The sequence below is a fragment of the Pseudopodoces humilis genome, chromosome 17, assembly GCF_049639895.1.
Source record: "Pseudopodoces humilis isolate 2021_Gansu_Grassland_sample_001 chromosome 17, ASM4963989v1, whole genome shotgun sequence".
In the NCBI taxonomy this organism is placed as follows: domain Eukaryota; kingdom Metazoa; phylum Chordata; class Aves; order Passeriformes; family Paridae; genus Pseudopodoces; species Pseudopodoces humilis.
In genome coordinates this window covers 8,001,538-8,023,295 of record NC_142216.1, presented here as the reverse complement: position 1 = coordinate 8,023,295, position 21,758 = coordinate 8,001,538, and the positions used below count along the sequence as shown (strand labels likewise).

Here is a 21,758-nt window from a genome sequence, read left to right as displayed (position 1 = left end):
GCCGGCGGTGGCTCCCTCGGCGCGACCCGGCGCCTCCGCTCCGCCTCACCTGACCGGCAGCACAGTCGGGGCGTCCCCGGTGCCGCCGCTCCCCCGGAAAGCCAGGCGGGGGTGGGGGCAAACACAGGCGCGCACAAAATGGCGGCAGCAGCTTCTCGGGAGCGCGGCCGGCGACTGGTGCCCACACAAAGAGGCCGCCGGGAGACCCGCCCTCTGGGCCCTCCCCCCGGGCCGCCGCAGCCAATGAGGGTGGCGCTTCTGCTCCGCCCGCCACTCACCTTCAGGGGGCGCGGCTTCCGCAGCGATGGACGCGTACAGCAACCAATAAAAGGGAGCGACCCCCGCAAGTCCCGGGGTTCGCCGACGACGGACGTGGCGGATAGCCAATAGAAACGCGGGACGCGTTCCGCGCGCGCCGGGCCGGCAGGCGGGGCATGCTGAGCCAATGCGCCGGGCCCGCGGCCGGCAGCCAATGGGACGCCGCCTTTGGCCCGGCGCGCGCTCCCTCCCCGTTGATCCCGCCCCGTGGTGGGCGGGGCAGCGCGCGGGGGGCGGGGCGCGCGGGAGCGTTTGAAACGCGGGGACCGTTGGGCGCCCCCCGCGCGCGCCCCCAATGGCGGAGCCGCGCTCCCGCGTGAGGGGGCTCGGGACCTCCCCTCAGAGGCACAGAGCGCCTCAGGACCCCCAGCGGCCTTCTGGCCCAACCTCCCCGCTCCAGTGCAGAGCACATGGCACAGGATCGCGTCCAGACGGTTCTGCGGTATCCCCAGTGAGGGAGACTCCACATCCAGTCTATCCCAGGACTCATCACTACACTGTAAAGAAGTTCTTCCTCACAGTCGTGTGAAACTTCCCGTGCATCTGCTTCTGCCATTGCCTCGTGTTCTCGTGGCTGGCACCGCCCCTTTGGATACGGACACTGCCGGTGCCTGGAGCGGCGGTACCCGCTGGGCACGGCCTCGGCCGGGCTCCACCTCCCCCCGCTGTGTTCACACCTCACCCCTCGCCTTCCCCAGCCCGCTCCTGACTCCCCTCCTCGGGGGTTTAGCCCTCCGATCTGCCCTGTCTGCTCCCTGTCAGCAGTGGCTCTTTCCTTTTTTGTATCCCCCTTCCCCTTGGTAACCCGACCTGAGCTCGCAGGACACTGAGCGGGTCCCGAGGAGGGCAGCGGAGCTGGGGCAGAGTTCGGAGCACAAGTGCGGTGAGGAGCAGCTGAGGGAGCAGGGAAGGGCTCAGCCTGGAGAACAGGAGGCTCAGGGGGGACCTTGTGGCTCTGCACAATTCCCTGACAGGAGGGGGCAGCCAGGTGGGAGTCGGGCTCTGCTCCCAGGGAACAAGGGACAGGATGTCAGGAACAGCCTCAAGTTGTGCCAGACAAGGTTTAGATTTGATGTCAGGGAAGAATTCTTCACGGCAAACACTGTCTAGCTCTGGCACAGGCTGCCCAGGGCAGTGGTGGAGTCACATTTCTGGAGGGATGTAAATGACAGTGTAGATGCAGCACTTGGGCTCACTGTTCAGTGGTGGTTTTGGCAGTGCTGAAGGAAAGGTTGGATTCGATTATCTTGAAGGGTTTTTCCAACTTCAAACTTTCTGTGATTCTTTCTCACTCACTATTCCTGCTACTGTTTCCTCCCTGCTTCCCAGTCCTCTTTCCAACCCTATCACCCTTCACCTTTAAATATCTCCTTAGTTCTGAAAAGGAGGTATTTTCTCAGAGAAGTAATTAGAGCTGTTAAAGAGTGTGCAGGCCATGTGGAATGACAAATTATCCTTTTTTCTCCTCTTTTATAGTACACTAAACATTGCTGTCATGAAGACTGCAGCATTACTTTCAACTTAACTGAATTTTTCATTAGAAAAAAGATTTTTTTTCTTTTTTCGGTCTTACAACCACTGGGGTTGATGTCAAAAATTATGCAGGAGCATAATGGCTGCCGTTTTGCATTAGGCACTATCAGGATGTAATTCCACAGTTTCCTGAATTGATCCTGCATTTTCCCATATGCCAGCCTTGATGCTTCTGCAAACACACAGCCATCCACATAAGAGAACTGAAGACAGCCATAAATAGTTTTATCATGACAAAGGACTTGATTTTCAGCTGCTTCAGCTTTCTGAAACATTTTTGCATGACTTGCTGGTGCTGGCAAGAGGGAGGAAGCAAACTGCAACATCCCCCTGATACAGATCGATTGGAAATTCTCCCGTGGAGACACAGACACAAGAGGAACACTGTGCTGGAAGATTGGTTAACCACAGCCCCAGAGGCAATCCAGAGAGGCTGAACATGCTTTTGTCTCACAGGCTATGATTATCATTAACCAGTAGCATTGATACTTGCAGTACAGTAATCTGATTTTACTCAGATTGGGGTTTTTTTTATGTTATAGCCAAGTCTATAGTAAAAGTAACTTATTAAATCCCTATGTTTGACAATCACAAGGAAAACTGACACAGGTTTAGATCCATTTATCTAAATGCATGAACAGACACCATCATTTTATCTTAAGAGAATATCCCATAATGCCACTGAAATATTTGTGATTTTAAAATAAACAAATATATCCTACTGTATTAAATAAAAATCTTCCCAGAGGCTGTCTGCAAGCTGCACATAAATTACAGGAAATACAAAACTATATTTTGCCTACTAGTTATTGTAAGAGCTGTATGGCCCTTCACAAGATAAATTATGTGTCATGTAGACAATAATCCATGAGAGTTTTATAGACCCATAGTAATTTGGAGCAAAAGGGATGAAAAATCAAGAGGAGCTAATTATGGCATCAACAGATAACACTAAGCTTGTTTACAGTGCACTTCTCCCCCTGAAAGCAAGACAGACAGGTAGGCCAAGGAACAGATCAAAGAAAAAAGTCAGAGCTTGCATCAGGAGGAGGAGATGAGGGTCTTTAAGATGTGAGTAAATCAGTAGGAAAAATCAGCCGCTGACTCAGTTCAAGTGTAGCCCAAATTCTTCCTCTTCATTTACACTTTTGACTGGTTGATTAATGAAAGGAAAACACCTTTTAGACACACATACCCATGTCTTGCAGGTGGAAATATCTCCTCTGAAAATGCAAAAATTCCAAACTGCACTCAGCCTGGTGTCCTTCTGTCCTTCCGTGTACCCAACTTTCCCAGCTGCCAAAGTGACCTCGTGGTGTTCACACCTTTGCCCAAAACCCCGTTCCGAGTTCAGTCCATGCCCTGGCAGGGCTGAGAGCACTGCACACATCCATGTACTCTGATACATCCCACCAGGCTCTGGAATGCAGGTTTCCCAGACAGCTAAACATCAGCTTCTCCTGCAGATCCCACAGACCTTCATTCCTCCCAGATCATCCAAGCTGCCTCGGAGACTCCAGCTGGGTCTCTCCAATTCCTGTTAGATTCATGCCTACTAGGCACCCAGTCACCCGAGCTGTGCAGCAACTCACTTGTGACACGTTCTGAGGAAGTAGGTGTCTTTCTGTGTTCATAGAATGTGCTTGTCCCTCAGGCTATGTGAGCTGATGAGAGACACAGGTGCTGCCCCAGTGTGAGTGCAGAACCAAAGATGAGTCTCACTGTGTGTGAGATGTAAACCAGAAACTCCAGCAGCCACAGCAGCTTCCCCACAGAATTTTTAACCTGCTTTTTGCTGTAAACTAGTACATGCATAGTACCATCCTATGGATATAAAAATTCTTAGGAAAGTGTAATCCAAAACAAATACATGCTTTTCACTTTCTGACAAGGCAGTTGCAGCTCGATATTTTTTCAATTCTGATAGCAACCTACAGAATTACAGAATGAACAAAAATCAGCAGCTGAAATTTCTAAAGTTAGGTGCTTTTTCAGAAAAAAGCTCCACCTATATCATTACCTAAAGGAAATGTGTTTCTCAAACCAGAAGCAATGGCCAAATAATGCCAATTAAATTAAATGTCTTCATGGGACATTTTAATTAGTGTGTTAGGAAGAAGGAAAACCAAATCGTTTTCATGCATACACTTTTCTAGTTATTCACAAGAAAGCATACTGCCTAGAGTCCACCGGAGGGCATTGCTGCTTAAGAGATTGAAAACCAGAGACATCTGAGCACTCTTTCCAACACAACTTCCTGTGTTACCAAATATTCTTAGTAAAAGCTGCTGCAAAATAAATTATTAAGGAATTCTTTAAATCAATTTTTGTCTTTCAAGAAACATAACTTTGTCATGCTATTTAATGCATCCAAATTGCCAGGATGGAAAAGGAATAATGAAATTTTGGAAAAGAGCATGAAGGGCAATAGAAAAACATTATGAAGTCAGAAGTAGTTCCCAAGTTATAAATATTTTATCTAAACTCTCATATAAACACAAAGTCATGTCTTTTTAACTAGTTTCAACATCTTTAATCTAGTTACATCTGTGGCTTCCACAGTCAGCAGGCATTGATTCTTTTTTTTAAGCAATTTAAGTATATCACTTGAATTTTTAATGAGTTTAAGTATTATTTTTAGTATAGTGCAACGCTCTAGACTTAAGTTTAGTTTGACCTTTCAGCAGACAGAAAGCATCTTGAAGCTACAGGATTCCTTCATGCAAACCATTTGCTGACTTAGTTCTGCATTCACATTGAGGACTAATAATATCACCTTAGTTACACATATATTTCACCCAGATTTTTCTAACTGTGCATGGGTGAGAACAGTTTGGAATACAAGGAATTCAAACATAATTTCCCATGTCACTCTGAGATACACAGAGAGGCAAAGATTTTTGTTTTCAGCATTTCAATGAGATATTATTGGACTTTTGGAAGGCTCAGTCCTACCCAAATCAACACCTCAGGCAGAGCGTAATTGTGCAGTTCATAGGGAGGCATTTTGTATAAAAATACAGCAGCACAATGAGCGTTCCCAGCCTGGCATCTTGCTTTAGTTACGGGTACAAAAACTTCTGAAACATGTACAGCTGTCCTTGAGAGAGCTCTTGCTTTTTTGGCAAAAGTTTCTCTTTCACTCTGTTCTACTGTTTGCACTTTAACCTGCATAAACATCAAACCTGCAATCTTACTTTGGAGACTCATGAATTAGTATGATCAGGAGAGGGTTTTTGTTGAAAAAGATTAAAAACAACTGAGAGGCAACCAGATAGACCTTTACCTCCCTAAAGTCTGAACACAGCACTCCTCAGGATAAAAATCTCTACCTTGTGTAAATTCACATGGGGAATAAAACACTATCCCCCTCTTGTATTTGCTTAATGCAAAATAAGATAACCTGCAGATAAAAAGGTAACAGAATAACCCACAGGTACTATTTCTTCAGTAAGTAGTATCAAAGTTTATCTATTAAACAAAATCTTCCTGGAGCTTTTTTTAAGGGGAGTTTGCTGAAGAAAGAAACACACCTTTGTGAATGGTGAAGTGAAAAGTCATCAGAGAATTGAATTTACATCCTTTTCTTTGGACTTAAGTTATCATTTTTCCTTAAAACCTGCCCTCCCTCCTCTTCCCTCTGAAGTTCAATTTCTCTTTTCTTCTTTCATCTTTTCACTCTTCTTTAATAATTCATTATTTCTTTTCTTCTCTTTCCTAAAATTTTATATAAAAGCTGGTCATAATTTGAAGTGATAGGATGAAAGTAAGGCAGCATAATATGGTCTGAAAAGTCAAGATTCTTGTGAAGGATCAAAGAATGTAGCGATGCTGTGACAGATGTGAGAGGGGAGAGTTTTCACTGTATCTTAGTCTGGGACAGACCAGGATCCTAAGTTTTGCCAAAAGAAGACCTAGAGCCAGCAACAATCTCACTCTGAGCTTTTTCACCTGCCAATTTTTCATTATGTATTTTCCAATTAAATTAAAATTTACTTGCTTTTATTATTTTTTTTTTCCTCTTAGCTATTCCTACACTCCAGCTCTTTCTCATTCCACAGAACCTCTGTGGGGTGGGTTTGTGCTGCTTTTGTATGGCTGCTGTTAAGCTTTGTTTGAACACAGCAGGAAGAGCTGTGCTGTGAAGCTCAGGAATACCTGTCTGAAATTAGCTGAAAGACATCCATGCTATTCAAGAAATTTTAAAATGAGCTGGTGTGAAGTGAGACTTTCTAGATAGAAAATAGCAATCTAGAATTCATATTTTTAAACCAGAAAATCAAAATGCTTGTTACAGTTTGACACATGCTGGAAAATTGGAACAGACTGAGATTAATGGGAAAAACCTTTTGATTATTTAAGTATTTCTTAATTTACAATTAGGACACTGAAAGATGTCAAGCCATGAGAACAGCAGGGTTTGGTGCTCACAGTGTTGTTATAAAAAGACTCTAGAATGGGAAAAAACAAACCAGAGATACAAATTGTCATATTCCCCCAAAATCTGTGAGCCATTGAAATAATTCATTTTTTGGCAGAGACAACTTTTGGTAAAAGTGAGTTGGAGAAGTTCTAGAAAGATACAAAGAATTGAACCAGGGTTTGGAAAGTGGAATCCATTATAAAATATGAATTTATGCAGTCACACTCCTATTACAATTACTCACATATCTTATCGCTTTTTCAGTGAGAAAAGTAACTCGGCTGACCCAAAAAATTAAGATGCTAACCTTCCAGCCAGGGAGTGTATTCATCTCCGTATCAGCTCTATGACAACTGAATAAGGTCCAGAAATTAGCCAACAGTTCATGGTATGACACAATTTTAAAAATTAATGTTATTTTAAGTAACTCATTTATAGTTATATCATATTTTTAAACAGTTGACTTTTCATTCTAGGCATAAGCTAATTGAGAATCAAAATTGAGATCAGGCATCAAGGATATTGCAAAGGTGTCCTTTAGAGCTTAGGAGTGAAACCTAAACTCCAGGTAGTGAACATGAATTATTTTTGGGACAATTATCTCCAATTAGGAAAAAAATCTCTGAGTCATGGAGCAGTGCTTCAACTTACACATGTGCATCCATGGAGAAAAAGTCCCAGTACATTCTTAGCTTTTGCTAGTTTGGACACAATGGGAGGTGTTTACTGAGAATCCCTTACTAGGGTGTTGATCTCTCCACAGAACAGGAAAATGGGAGGGGAGTGTATTTTTCCTCCATCACAGCATGTTATCTTACTTTCATTAACCAGCACATCTAACACTAACATATGAGATTTCCAGTTATTTTTATTTTTCTGTGCCTCTTTGAAGTGCTATAAAGAGCAGTATTTATTAGGAAACAATAATCCAGGAGACAGATTTGTGGGTGATGGTTGACAAGAAGTTCAACATGAGCCAGCAACATGCATTTGCAGCCCAGAAATCCAACCTGGTCCTGGGCTGCATCAAGAGCAGCATGACCAGCAGGAGGATGGAGGTGATTCTCCCTCTCCACTCTTGTGAGACTCCACCTGCAGTGCTGCATCCAGCTCTGGAACTCCCATGTGAGAAGGATGTGGATCTGTTGGAGTGAGTCCAGATGAGGCTATCAGGGTGCTATGAGGGCTGGAGCAGCTCTGCTCTGGAGCCAGGCTGAGGGAGGTGGGTGTGCTCAGCCTGACAAGGGAAGGCTCCAGGGAGACCTCAGAGTCCTGCCAGTGCCTAAAGGGGCTCCAAGAGAGCTGGAGAGGGACTTTGGACAAGGGCCTGGAATGACAGGACAAGATGGAATGGCTTTGTAGTGACAGAGGGCAAAGTCAGGTGGGATTTGGGAAGAAATTCTTTACTGTGGGGGTGGTGAGTCTGGAAGAAATCACCCAGAGAAGCTGTGGCTGCTCCATCCCCAGAAGTGTCCAAGGCCAGGTTGGATGGATCTTGGAACATCCTCATCTAGTAGCAGTTGTCCCTGCCCATTGGAACTGGATGATCTTTAAGGTCACTTCCAACCCAAACCAGTCTGTGATTCCATGACCCTTCAGATATGTTACAGGTCTCTGAATCACCTCTTAGCCAATCTGCTGTTAAAGAATTCCTTCACATGGGAAGCTGAGAAATTGTACATGTACATCTCTACTAAATCTTGCTCTCTGAAGAAGGCTTCAACAGGCAGAAACAAGGACTGCTGCACAGTTACACAGGAGAAGAAACTAAGCAAAAGAAAAAATATAGAGTGATCAACCATCAGCAAAGATTCCTGCTGGCCAAGGAATCATGTAAATGCCAGAGCAAAACGTGAACTCAAAGAAGTTAAATGTTATGTTTCACCAACAGGTTGTTACCAATGATAAAGTTATTACAAACTTTAAGTTTAAAAATCTATTATGGCACTTCACCCATCACTTAATAAGAAGCAATTTAGAAATTACAAGACCATTGATAAAAAGTAAATACAATTCTGCTATCTATTAACCTTTTTTGCAAACAGACAATCCAGCATTTGGCTGAAAATGTATACTGTGATCCCTCCTCCAGAGCCATGAGTCCCACTTAGCATACATACCTTTGACATGAGGATTAAACACACCGGGAGTAGCTACACCCATAAGCCTCTGATGCTGGGTGTGATCTAATTCACAGGTTACAACACAATTAAATCCACATGAGGCAGCAGGTTGATACAACTGTAAAACCAATGGATTGCATGTTAAAGACTCCACTTTTTCCACAAATGAAGGACTGCATACAGAATTATATTAGAAACAGAGGCATGTATAAACAAGCAACATGACCTTTGAAATTTATAAATAGAATCAGAACATCTTTTAATTTTATTGACTTATTTGCTTCATAAATAGATAATACATTTTTATGGCTTGTTCCGATGCTTATCTATCACACTGCATGTTTGAGTCCTGATTAACTTCCTGGGGTTACAGTACAACCAGAAGCAGAATTTCTAAAGTACTTTGGCAAAGCTTTGTTTTATAGTAATTTTGACATAATCAAACCCAGCAATTTCTAGAAATGTTTTCAAAAAATATATTCACATTGCTTGATTGCAGCATTTTTGGTTAAAATATCTGAATTCCCAGACCACACCTAGAATAAAAAGCACTGGGTTAAACTAAAGAGAAGGAAGTTTTACAGGGAGATGTTAAGGCAGTCTTCCTAGCAGTCAATTAAGCACTTGAATACCTAATCTAAGATTACCACAGATGGTTATAAAACAGTCTGGACAAACACATTATGAATTGACCCAAATGTATGAAAAACAGGATGTTTGTCTGGCTTGATCTCAAAGGCTCCCTCCACCCTGCACCTATTTTATTCAAATACTATAGCATGACAAGCAATAATATTTTTAGATAATTAGTTCTGAATTGCACTTCAGTACATCATCAGTATTGCTCATCCCAAAAATCCTACTGCTTTTTGAAAATCATTCTCTTAAAAAAAACCAGACTGAGATATTGGAAGTGGACCTGGGTAAAAATGCAAGAGTTTATACAGCGACTTACCAGATTGCAGGTCCTAAGAAAAGCAGTTCCTTTCCCACTCCATAAATGTTCATTCTAAATATTTAGTGAAGAAGCTGAATGCTTATTTTTATAAACATGTGACTACAAAACATATGGACTCTCACTGAAATAACAGTAATAGAAATTAAACTCCTTTTCACTATGTGCTAGTACAGTGTGCCATGCCCTGCTTTTCAGGAATATTGGTTTTTTTCCTGAGGAGTATAAGCTAAAATATCAATTTATAATGAAAATCTGATTATTTTAATTGCAATAAAGCAAATTATACACTTAATAGGATGTGCATGCTCTTTCCAAGCAGCTTATTGTATTGCTGTATCAGTCAAGTAAGCAATATGCCATCTGCAGATGTTTATGTATGAAATCCTGCAGAGGGAAAACATTTGAACTACAGAACAGATTAAATAATTGAAAATGAAATTGCATGATAAGGTGTTTGATGGGGTGGAGGGAAGCAGCAGAGTGGAGGAAAATCCATCCCCATGACTACTGGTCCTTCCTCCTCCCTGCTCACTGCTGTTTGCCTCTTCTTGGATTCCAGAGCTTGTTTTATTCCTCAGCAGCCTTTCTAAAGCCTGGCAGATTCAGTATTGTTGGAAATTGGGGACTGTGGTTTGCTTCAGACAGAGAAGAAAGGAGAGTTTAAGTATCGCTTTAGGAGACATGGCTTTGCTCTGGATTCTTTTATACAGAAAGAAGACGTGTTTGCTGGCTCTGAGAGAAAAGGAAAATTGTTAAAGGCAGTGTGGATATGACTTGAATTTTTCATCAGGTAAGAAGTCTGAAAATTTGTAGAACTGTGACAAAACTTATTGAAATATATTTTAAAGTATTATTCTCTACAACCTATATTTAAAAGTGAATGTAAATTTTCCTCCACATTTTATCTGTGCAATACTTAGGAACTTAATAAACAGTGTTTATAATTGAAACATTTACTGGTCACCTTGATAGGATGAGACTATTCATCTTTAGCAGAGGTAAGAAAATACTTAGTAAAGAAAGCCTTTCTAAAACTAATTTTATTTTAGACTTTTCTTTTGCTTATGAATGTTTCAGTAATGTTTCTGCAGATAGAGGAATTAAACAAGACTAAGGGGTTTGTAATAACTTACAGTGTTGAACTCTTACTATAGTAGAGAATCTTTTTCCAAAATGCATGGATTAGGGGTTGAAGTAATTAGTTCTTTTTGTTAAACGCTTCAGTTCTGGTATCAGCTGCAGTTGTGATCCAAGGATGCTGATTACAGTAACATTTATTTATTAGATTAAAAAGTGCTAGTGTGTATTACAATATAATTCAACACACTGCAGTAAATACTAGAGTAACTTATTTTTTTAATGCTGTGAATACTCCAGATGTTGACCAAGACAGGTAAAAATAGTTTTACAGCCAAGGAAGTGTTTAAATTGCCTCACAGAATGGTTTGTACTAAAGACTGCACTCTAACTCCCAGCACAAACTAAAGACTGAAAATAAATGACACATTCTCATGAGAATAGCACAGTGTAGATGGAGACTGTGCCTAAAACTGATGTAGCAAGTGAACTGATTAGGTAAGTACAGGGACTTTTCCCAAATAGAAAATGCCAGAGAAGCCCTACCATCCTGAATTCTTGGGAGAGGACATTCAGAATTTGCTATCAAACTGTGTTGTGCATCCATGGAGAAATAAGCAAGCTTAGCAAATAGTGCATAAAATATTACAAACTTGGCTCAGCCTCATGGCCTTTTGAGTCTCCACAGCTTCTCCCGCTCACATATAAAGCAGGGAAGAGCAGAATTTGTCTTTGTGCCAGCCAGGTGGACACCACAGGCACTGCAGAGAAAAATCATCCTTGGGGCAGAGCAGCCAGACTTTAGATCCTCACACTTCTGAAGTGGCAGTGAATCTCATTGGGGAAACAGCTGCCACTTTTGGTGGTAAATCTACCATTTAGGGCCTCTCTCCTTCCAGCACATGCATCCTTGGGTGTGACAAATCCAGCCAGGCAATCAGTGCTGCTCCAGGGAAAGGTGAGCGGCAGTGCTTTCCAGGAAACAGATGGCCTGAAGGGGCTGTTACCCAGCCACATCATCGGGTTCTGCAGGACCTGACTGTCAGAGTCACAGTCCCAGGCCGCTCTCCTGGACTCAGGAGCAGAAGAGTTTGTGGCAGCTGGTGGGCACACAGCGGAGAACCCAGCTCTTGGTCTTGCCCTACTGAAGTAGGGATACCTGCAAGGAACTGCAACATCTATCAGAGCCACCAGACTTCCATAGTTTTTGCAGCAGGATTGTAGAATTTTCCATATTATTCCTCAACATAGCTTTAACCAAGCCCAGTACATTCTTTAGGGAGACTACAGGGCTTAATGCTAGCTCTGACCACAATTTAAGTAATTTTTGGGACATCAGGGCCATATAGAGTCGCCTATATATACAGCCACTTCCCACTCCAACATGTGTATGCTGATTGAAAAGGGTATTTTAATCAGAATGACAGTGGTAATATTTGCTCCAAAGGTGAGAATAGTGGTTTTTGGAGATTTTTTTAGAATCCTAATCTGAAGCACTCAAACTTATGTCAAACAGAAGCATCAGGAAAAAGCAGTCCAGGATATAACTCTGGCTGGAACTCTTTGAGTGTCTGTAGGAAAACAACTACAGAATCATAATTCCCCTGGATAACCCTGGATTTAGTGTTTAATTTTGTACAGACCACCAAACTTTTTTTTAATCCTTAGTGATTAAATAATGGCAATCATTTCTGTGGAAGGGCTGACAAATCTTCTACACATAAGCAGATTATTTCTAGTAAAACTAAAACATCCACCTATTCCTTCTTTTTGTGTATCCTCTGACTTCCCACTGCTTCTTCATTCTCCTTTCTCCACAGGCTCTCAGCACCATTACTAGGGGTGAAGAATGATCTCCTTCCAGCTAGTTTTCACAGGAGAATAATTTCACAGGGGAATTAAGGTGAGTTAAAGCGAGTTTTGAAAGACATACGTGAAGAACATATATCAATTCCCCATTTTTAAATTTTAAAATAACTCTTTTCATACTTAGCTTTCCCTTTCCCAGGTTGGAAACAACCTGGCTGGAAAGCTGGTGAGCCTTTAAATTAAAAGTAACTTTTGCACTCAGTGATAAATTCAAACCCATCAAGATATTCTGTTGAACCTAACTCTTCCCATTAGTTTTGAAACCACAGAACTGTGCAAATACCAGGTGTTTTTTGCTTGACTCCTGTTTAAGTTAGAACTGAAAGAGGAATAATTGTCTGCATAACTACAATGTGAACTTTATTTTTTTTACATTTTCCTCAGGATAGATTTAGGAAAAAGGACATACTATCTTCAGTGCATCAGTAGAACAGGAAACTCCCTTTAAGATATCATTCATAGAGTTTTTGAATGCAATTTGAGTTCAAGCACACATAATTTTGATTAATTCAGGAGGATTAAATGTATTAACTCGCATTGCTTTGTAGTTCTAAAGAAAATCTAAGTGTGATGTCTAAGGTAGCAGAGTGATGTCAGGACCCAATTCTTCTTTTCTGGTAATACAAAAGCAATAGATTATCCTCACTGGAATCCATTAAACCTTCTTAAATCTTCACCAGAGACAGATCTTAGAATACTTTATTCTGAAAAGCAAACTTTATACACAGCTGGTAAAAGAGGATGAAAGTGTCTGTACAAGTTTAGTCAGCTGCTATCACAGCTATTTCTTGTACATCAGTTATAGATCTGTAGCACTGTCAGTGCAGAACCCCAGAAAGGTGACATCAACCTCCTTCCACAGAGATACATAAACCCACTAATATCCATATGCTTTTCCAGTACTGTAATTAATCATGTTAGATTTGCTCAAAACTGTAAGGACACTGACTGCAATGGTAGACCCACAGTACTCACTGCCTTGAAAATCTCCATGGAAAGTATTTTCTAAATAATACAAGGTTTTGTCCGTAGGTTGGAAGATACTTCAGGATGGATAAAGCTGTTCAGCATCCCAGTGAGATCCTGAATCAAACTATCTCTAACATTAGCCTTTCTCAGTTCTTGAACTTTGATACATGCCAACTTTCCTCCCTTACAGAATTCTTGCTTATCACAGCTTACACGTTGGTTACACTAGTGGGGCTTGTTGGAAATCTTTGCTTAATTATTATAATAAAGAGACGGAAAGAAGCTCAAAATGTCACCAACATTTTGATTGCCAACCTCTCTTTATCAGATGTCTTGATTTGTATCATGTGCATTCCTGTCACAGTTGCATATACCTTAATGGACCACTGGATATTTGGGGAAGCAATGTGTAAAATAGGCTCTTTCATACAAAGTCTCTCTGTCACAGTCTCCATTTTCTCACTTGTACTCATTGCTATTGAGAGATATCAGTTAATTGTGAACCCACGTGGCTGGAAGCCCAGTATTTCACATGCTTATTGGGGAATTCTTTTTATCTGGGGGCTTTCCCTCATCATATCCACTCCTTTTTTAGTATTCCACCAAATAACAGATGAACCCTTCAAACATCTGTCGTTCCACAGTGATTTCTACAAGAACAAGGTTGCTTGCATCGAAGCATGGCCGTCTCTTACAGAGAGACTGATTTTCACCACCAGCCTGCTGGTTTTCCAGTACTGCTTCCCACTGGGGTTTATTTTTATCTGCTATCTCAGGATATTTGTATGTCTTCGAAGGAGACGAGGTAAAATAGACAGGATGAGAGAGAATGAGAACAGGCTGAGTGAAAACAAAAGGATCAATATGATGCTGGTATCAATTGTTGTGACCTTTGCAGCCTGCTGGTTGCCTCTCAATATATTCAATGTGGTTTTTGACTGGAACTACGAGGCACTAATGAGCTGTAATCATAACCTGACATTTACAATCTGCCACCTTGTGGCCATGATCTCAACATGTATCAATCCCATCTTTTATGGATTTCTGAACAGGAACTTTCAGAAGGATTTGGTAGTATTAGCTCACCACTGCAGATGCTCAGCATCACAAGATGAATATGAGAACATCGCCCTTTCAAACCTGCAAACAGATGCATCTAAGGGATCTCTGAAGTTAAACACTCCCCATGTGGATATATAAAATAATTTAACTGTAATTTCCAAAATTCTGTATTTTGTTGAAGATGGCCTTTTTCTGCAGGTCTTGGTCATGTTACCACCAAGTTTAGAGGAAGTCTTTGCCATTTAGTTTAGCAAAACCAGGATTATGCTCCTATAGGCATACTCTTAACAGGCACTTTATGATAGTATTAATGCTGATAAACCACTTCCAACAGTCCTAAAGATCAATAATAATAAATTATAAACAGTATTAATGTCTTCCTTTTTTTAATCCACAGTTTCCAAGTCACTGCATGCTACCTTAACTCCAATAAAAACGTTTCCATTTCAGCCACTGTTGGGGACATCTTTCCTAAATACCTGGCTTCCCCCAGCTAAACACTGGACACTGTGGTATTCCTAACTTCAGCAGCCTTTCACACACTGTTTTCTGGCATTTTTATTTTCCAACACTGCATCAATACCCTCACTGGTTAACCTGTACTTTAGAGGCAGCTCACACTGTAAGGAAGGCCCTTGAAGTTATCTTTAGACTCCACCACCTTCCTTTCAGCCCCCTCATGCAGTTTGCTTTGGCTCAGTACCTGTTCAGCCCAGAAATTGTATTTTAACAAGGGAAAAGGCTAGAGTTGGACTTTTATTTTTTTAATGAACTCTAAAACAGAACCCATTTGATGTACTACAAGTTTCACTCAGAATGATGTTGTTCAAGATAAAATATATATTCCGCATTTCTCCTAATACCATTGCATTCTCTAAAACACCAGTAAAGTTTATTGCTTTCTCTCTTACCATCATCACTGCTCCTTACAACAGACCTTTTGAATCTCCATTATCAAAAAACCCCACTATGAATTCAGAGTAAATTTTATTTTAGCTACTTACTCAGATTTCTCTTTGAGTAGAAAATTAGGTTTACATTTTAACTTCAGCAATATTTTTCCCCACATTTCTGCACTAGCAAGAGGCCACACTTGAGCAGATGTGGTCATTTCTGTTAACAGAAACACAGTTTCTGGGTTTGAAAATAATTTCTTTTATAACAGTGCAAAGAAGCCTAAAGGGATAACACTGAACACAACTTTTCTTAAACTAAAACATTTTAAAAACCACTTTCCAGTGTGGCCATAAAAAAATAGCCAAACTTTTTCTTCATCTATGACATAGTGACAATACAAAGAATCAGTTAATATTGAGCTGTTTAAATACAGTACTTAGAACACTTTAGTCCAAAAACTCACCTTGCTTCCTCTTATTCAAATTAAATATAATTGCTTGTACTGCTAAAGCCCCTTCTTTTCTTCTGAGTTTCAAAACTCCCTGTTCAAACACTTGTACATAAGGTTCCTTGTAAACTATTCTCTAACTAGTAAATTATTAATGCACCACTTAAGCAAAAAGAATCCACATTCAAATTACAATGAGCTCCTTGATGACTCAGCTGTGATGAAACTCACCTTAAGGCTATAAAGTTCCCTTGGAGAGTGAACATCTCTTTCCATAGCCATCCAGCTCCTAAAGGGTTCAGGAAAAGTTCTCTTGTTACAGCATAGTTCAGACTGTCTGTACAGAGGAGCTCTGTCAGAAGAGCCTCAGCAGCTCGTGCAGATACTCAGGTTTGTTAAGTGCCACCTGATTCACACTGAGATAAAAGACCTCGGTGAAATCTTAGTGTCCTAACCCATAGAAGTCATAAGGGCAGCTCCATGGCAAGAGCAGGAATGGCAGAATTAGTGACATGGTAATCAAGCATCTGAGTGATAGGTATGGATTAGCTTTGGCATAATTTAGGGAGTTTTTTCCTAATTAAATCAAATATCATGCATTTGGAATTGATTACACAAACATTAACTTAAACACCTGCCTTGTGCATCATAGAAAAGAAGCCAGGAGACAGATTAATACCTAATAGAGGCCAATGATCAGACTGTTGAGAGTATTAACTATTTCTGTGAACTTCAACCCAGGTCACTGGGCTGCCTTTATTAGATGCACATCATCTGTGTGTTCAGCACAACAGGCATTTAATCAAGTTAAAAGCAGTAACTTGCAGTCAATGACACTGGGACCCTGCATGGTCAGAGGTGCTGGTTGTGTTTTGGTGAAGGGATGGAGCTGCTTCTCTCAGTACTGAGACTCCTGGGTAACAAAGTAATTCACTGTCTTCATTGCACCTGGCTTGACTGAGAGCAAATCTGATCCAGGAACTTCACTTTTCTTGGGGGTCCCAGTACCTGTATTGAAAACCATCTATTCCTGTCAGAAGGTCATTCCCTGAACAGCATTTTAACAAATGTTGGACCTGCTAGAGACTGAGCTATCTACTGTATTTCCCTGGGTTTGGAACACAAATCTCTATCACCATCTTCTTCAAATTTAAGTACACTGTTTACAGCTTCAGGGCCCATGCTTAAAGCATTTTATAAGCACAAGACATTCAGAATTTCACCTCTAACTCATCACTTCTAATTTATTAATACTTGCACAGCTGTTCAGATTACTCTCATTGGCAAATGTCTCAGACAATATTTAATGTTTGAATCAGGCCCAGCTGAGATTCCCATGTGTGAACTTGGCCTAAGGGCTCCCATCCCATCCCACAGACAAGCCCAAGTGTGCATACTTTTACAGTAGAGGTGGTTTTAGCATCACATCTCTAGTGGTTTTAAAACAGCCATGAAATTAATTCTGGTTCAGATTGTGTGATGCTGATGGATGGTCTCTCTACTTTCTCTCCATAGAAGTGCTTGGGCTGTGTGCAACAGACAGGAAAAAAAAATTGCTATCACTTTTTTTAATAGCAATTGTCTACTCCTGACAATCCTGATCAGAGTTAAGCACTCAATTTTTCCTTCCAGTCTGAAAATCTTGGTATAAGAGGGTTCTTCATTAGCAGGTGGGAGCTCTCTGAGCAATGACACTGCTTCAGAATCAAAAATGAACAATAATACTTGTGCCTTGATTTCTCCTTCTTATTTCTTTCTCACACTTTCATTTGACTCAAGTGTTGATGGATGCTCCATTTCTGTTCTGAGCATTCAGTCATCAAGTATCTCTCCTTAAAGCTGCACTTGTAACAATTGTTAACGGAACAGAGGATCCTCACTGTCTCGGAGACGTCGCCCTCAGCCCTGTACATTCTCTCACGACATCCACTGGCTTCCTGTGCATCCTGATACTGAACTTCCAAGCAAGTCAGTAGGAGACAATTGACTGTGACAGGAATAGGAACAAAGAGTAATTACTTGATTTTATAGCATAAGTATTATGGACTCCAACACGGTGTGTGACAGTGGTAAATGTAACTGTAATACCTAATACTTAAAGATTGCTCAAGTTAAACTGGCAAATGCTGATGACTTTATTTTCCCTTGTTTTATTGGTACAGCCAAGTAGAAAAAATACTAACAGCCTTTCTCAGCAGAAAGTTGTTACCTAATACAACCAGCTGGAGAATTTCCTTGGGGGAGCAGCACCATGGAATTAACTCCAGAAAACTAGAGGGGGAGTCTGAACTTCCGATGTTATTCCAGTGTAGAAAGTCTTAGTTTTCAAAAACTAAAAACTGCATCACAGCTTTCTTTGAGTGGTTTGGTGACCAATATATTTATAAACATCCTTGTAAATTAACTGTGTCCTTACATGTTGGTGTATTTTATGGTTGATCGGTTTCATTTTAAGCATTTATTACTAGGGTTAGATTCTTGCGAACTGCCATCCACTGTGGAAATGATTCCATCGAGCAAAGAGCTCAATTGATTATTGACTGTAATCCTGTCTGTGGACAAAGGCAGTGCCAGTGCTGTGTGTGATTTAAAGACTTTGATTTCTCCCATTGACTGACAAATAAATATTACCCTGTGTAAAACCATCACCCTGCCCAGCTGGTGAATTGTACTGTCTGGAACTGGGATAGGACACTTCTCATTCAAACAGGGCACCAGAACACCAAGAATCACCAAAAGATCCAAAGAAAGATCCAAAGGTCCAAGAGAGATACAGAGCCTGCTGCAGATTGAAGGGATGGCCATGGAGCAAACAGAGCACAGCTCAAGGGCACAAAGGTACTCAGGAAGGGACCTGACCAGGCTTCAGATGTGTGAGGGAGCTGCTGACCCAGTGGAGCAAAATGAGAAGGAGGAGAGGACACAAAGACTGCTCTGAGGAGAAGGGGTGACCTCCAGAGACGTCCTGACATACCCAGAAGGGTACAAAGTACATTCCGGAGAGAGCAGTGTGCTAAGGTGACCCTTTAAAGCATCAGGATGAGAGGAAAAAAAAAAAGGAAACAAAGAAAAATGTAAAAGCAACAGGGAATGTGACAAACAGGAAAAAACTAAAAAATAGGAATAGCCAACTCAATAAAAGGAGACAGAAAGAAAAAATTTAAAAGTTAAGGGGTACAAGGCAGAGGAAGAAAAAAAAATTAAAACTGAGACAGAAAAATAGATAAAAGTAGACATAGAAAAGCAATATAAAAATGAGAGGAGAGTGAATATGCAGCAAAGCTTTGAGAAACCTCACAATGAAGGGTCAGACAGGCTGCAGAATTGAAAGGAACCTCATAGACTCTATAAACAACATTGTCCTTTCAATTCTATGCTAATAAGACACTTAGAAATATTCTACAATGGCAACTGTAGAATTATCTTGTCTGCTATCACTCATTTTTAAACAAGGTTCTTTTGGTTTCCATGCAAATGCACTGACTGATGCCTTTTATTTAATTCCCTTTCATTTCACTTCATTTCATTTCTTTAATTTCATTTCACAGATTTCTCCATTAGTCACAGGCTATTTACATAATGTCATGGAATTGGCACGTGTGGAGCTATTCTCTGCAGAATTCACTTCACCCTCATACCTGGTGAGGAAAACCTGTTAATTTGTGTGGATGTCGGGGTTGTAACAGCTCCATGAATTAGTTCTTCCAGTCAGGAATGGCTATTACAGTCACAAGAAGCTCTGAAAGTTTGGGTTCCCTCTAAAGAGAATTTTTTACCCCCTTTCCTGTTCCATTTTTGGTTGGAGTCTCCTGCAGTGCTTAATGGCGTGGAACCAGACCCGCAGTGCCAGAGGGGACTTCGAGAGGCACAGATTGCCCGGACACACCTGCAGTGAGTGCTGCACAGCCTCCCCCTCCACAGGCTGCCAGGGCACCCTTACATTGCCCAGCACATGTAAATCTCTCCTGTCCTCAATAAGGGCCAACAGAGTTGTCTGCTAACAAGTTACAAAAGGACTGCTTTTGGGACTACAATTATTTGGGTGGTGTAGTTGTGTCAGATGAGTCCATGCATTAATTTCTACCCTGAAGCCATCTCAAGATTTGCCATCCTTACAACTACTAAAAACCAACCCATGACTGTTGTTTGATCCTATACCCACATTTTCTGAAGTAGTTGGCCAGTGGAAGCTGTTCAATTAGTTTATTGGGTTAGGGGGTGGGAATGGTATTTGGGGTTTGTTTGCTTTTCAAATAAATGCAACCACTGTTTTCTTACACATGAGACATAAACCTAGGCAAGAATAAAAGTCAAGAATCTTTATGTGAATCGAAAAAACAAAGGAGATCCCAGAACAGTTTCTCCAGAACCAATTTCCCAGTCTTCTGAAACTTCTTTAACAAAGCTATCTAGCTGCCTCCCCTTTTACATAACCACAGGAGCCAAGCAGCAACTATAGCCTGGCTATAGTCCTTACCCATTCCCCGTGCTCTTGGGCAGATTCCACTGCTTAAGGAGCTTCCTTCAGCTGCAGGAACGAATGCCAAAGAGCCTAAATTTTGGAAAAGGGGTTTAACTCTGGAGTGGCAGGGAAGGAGCTGAATTTGACAGAGCAGAACAGAGCTGAGCCAAGATCTCACCAGAGCTCAGACCCTGGAAGAGATTCAGGAAGATTGTGCGAGAAAATTGAGATAAGAGTCTCAATTTACAAGTCTCAGAGTAGATTGTAGCAGTATGTAAAAACAACAACAAACATATATATGTGTGTGTGAGTCTGTTTAACTCAACACACTGGCAGCTATCTGGGCTGCCAGAGAAAAGATTATATTTGAGCATCATGTCTTTACAGGACACTTTTACAAAGAAACAAAAAGACACAGGAACCATTTCATAATTTAACTTGCACAGGTGGAAGATCCACCTATAAACTGCAGCCATGCCCAGAGATTTAAGAGACAGGCAGTCCTTGCAGGAGCTCAAAGCCATCAGGCACCTGAGATGTCAGTGAGGGACTCACAGCCATCTCCTGTAAGGCTTGGGAGTTCTTACAGCAAGCAGCAGGGAGAGCCCAGCATGTGGGTTTCTCCGGGTGTGCTGCAGCACGGGCACTTCACAGCCTCACTGGGTGGCTCGAAGTTTATTGTCCTTTGAGGAGCTGCAAAGTAAAGGTCAGAGGGACCCCACCACACCCACAGGGTAAACCTTTGGGAGGCAAATTAGTCAGCAAATAATGTCTTTCAAGATATCTAGGCACTATTTCACTATTTGTAAAGAATATCTTTGCCAGTCAGCCTAGCAATGCTGTCAGCATGGCATGATACCCTATCCAGCACACATTTACATTTGAGCATTTCAGACGGCTTTAAGTGTCTTAATGCTTCCAGCTCTTTATTCCCAGACCTTTCTGACCGTGTGAGCAGGTCTTCTCACACCGAATGCACCGTGCATGCCTGCCCTGGATAGAAATCAGAGATCTCCTCCTTGGGACTGGTGTCAACCAACATCAAATACGCATCCAAGGCAGCCTGGGCTGTCTCCTGGAATCGGCTCTCAATGCCTCTTGCCACAGGTGTCATCTGTCTCCAGCTCTTTGTGGCAGGTGGGAGCAGAGGGGAACTGTGGCAAATGTCACACTCCAGTGGTTTTGAATGCCACCATCCGCATTAGTGACCATAAACCTGATCCCAAGAGAGCGCATTCTCCAGGGGCGTCCACAACCTCTAATCACTGCCAACCCAGCCGGGTCAGACCCCCAGTGCTTGTCAGACACAACCCCCAAACCCTAATGCATATTGAGAGCATAACCATCTTTTGAAATGCTCCTTATTAACTAAAACCTGCTAAAACATTGCCTGTATTTAGGCATTCAAACAAAACCATTGACATACTGCACTGAGTCATCAGCTGAAGGAAGTCCTATGACTGACTGGGAACAAGATTCCTGGCTTCTAATTAAAGATGAACTTAAGACTCCTTTAAAAATTGGCCACAGAACTAGTATTGAATCCAAAAGCAAAATCTGAGTTGACTGAAAGGTCAACAAACACAGGGAGATAATTACTGCTTGATGTTCCAGGAAAT

The 21,758-nt window shown here is 41.6% G+C and overlaps 1 protein-coding gene across 1 annotated transcript; it reads left to right on the top strand.

Moving 5' to 3' along the window:
* The first annotated feature begins 9,911 nt into the window (after positions 1 to 9,911).
* Positions 9,912 to 16,160, top strand: LOC102104826 (neuropeptide Y receptor type 6-like). Its single transcript, XM_088063617.1, has 3 exons — positions 9,912 to 10,145; positions 12,253 to 12,335; positions 13,334 to 16,160. The coding sequence occupies exon 3, from the start codon at positions 13,352 to 13,354 to the stop codon at positions 14,468 to 14,470; it is 1,119 nt and encodes a 372-aa protein (XP_087919743.1). The 5' UTR covers positions 9,912 to 10,145; positions 12,253 to 12,335; positions 13,334 to 13,351; the 3' UTR covers positions 14,471 to 16,160.
* Positions 16,161 to 21,758: the final 5,598 nt, after the last annotated feature.

Excerpts from the sequence above, each read along its gene's own strand:
- LOC102104826 (XM_088063617.1), top strand. The coding sequence starts at position 13,352 with ATGGATAAAGCTGTTCAGCATCCCAGTGAGATCCTGAATCAAACTATC.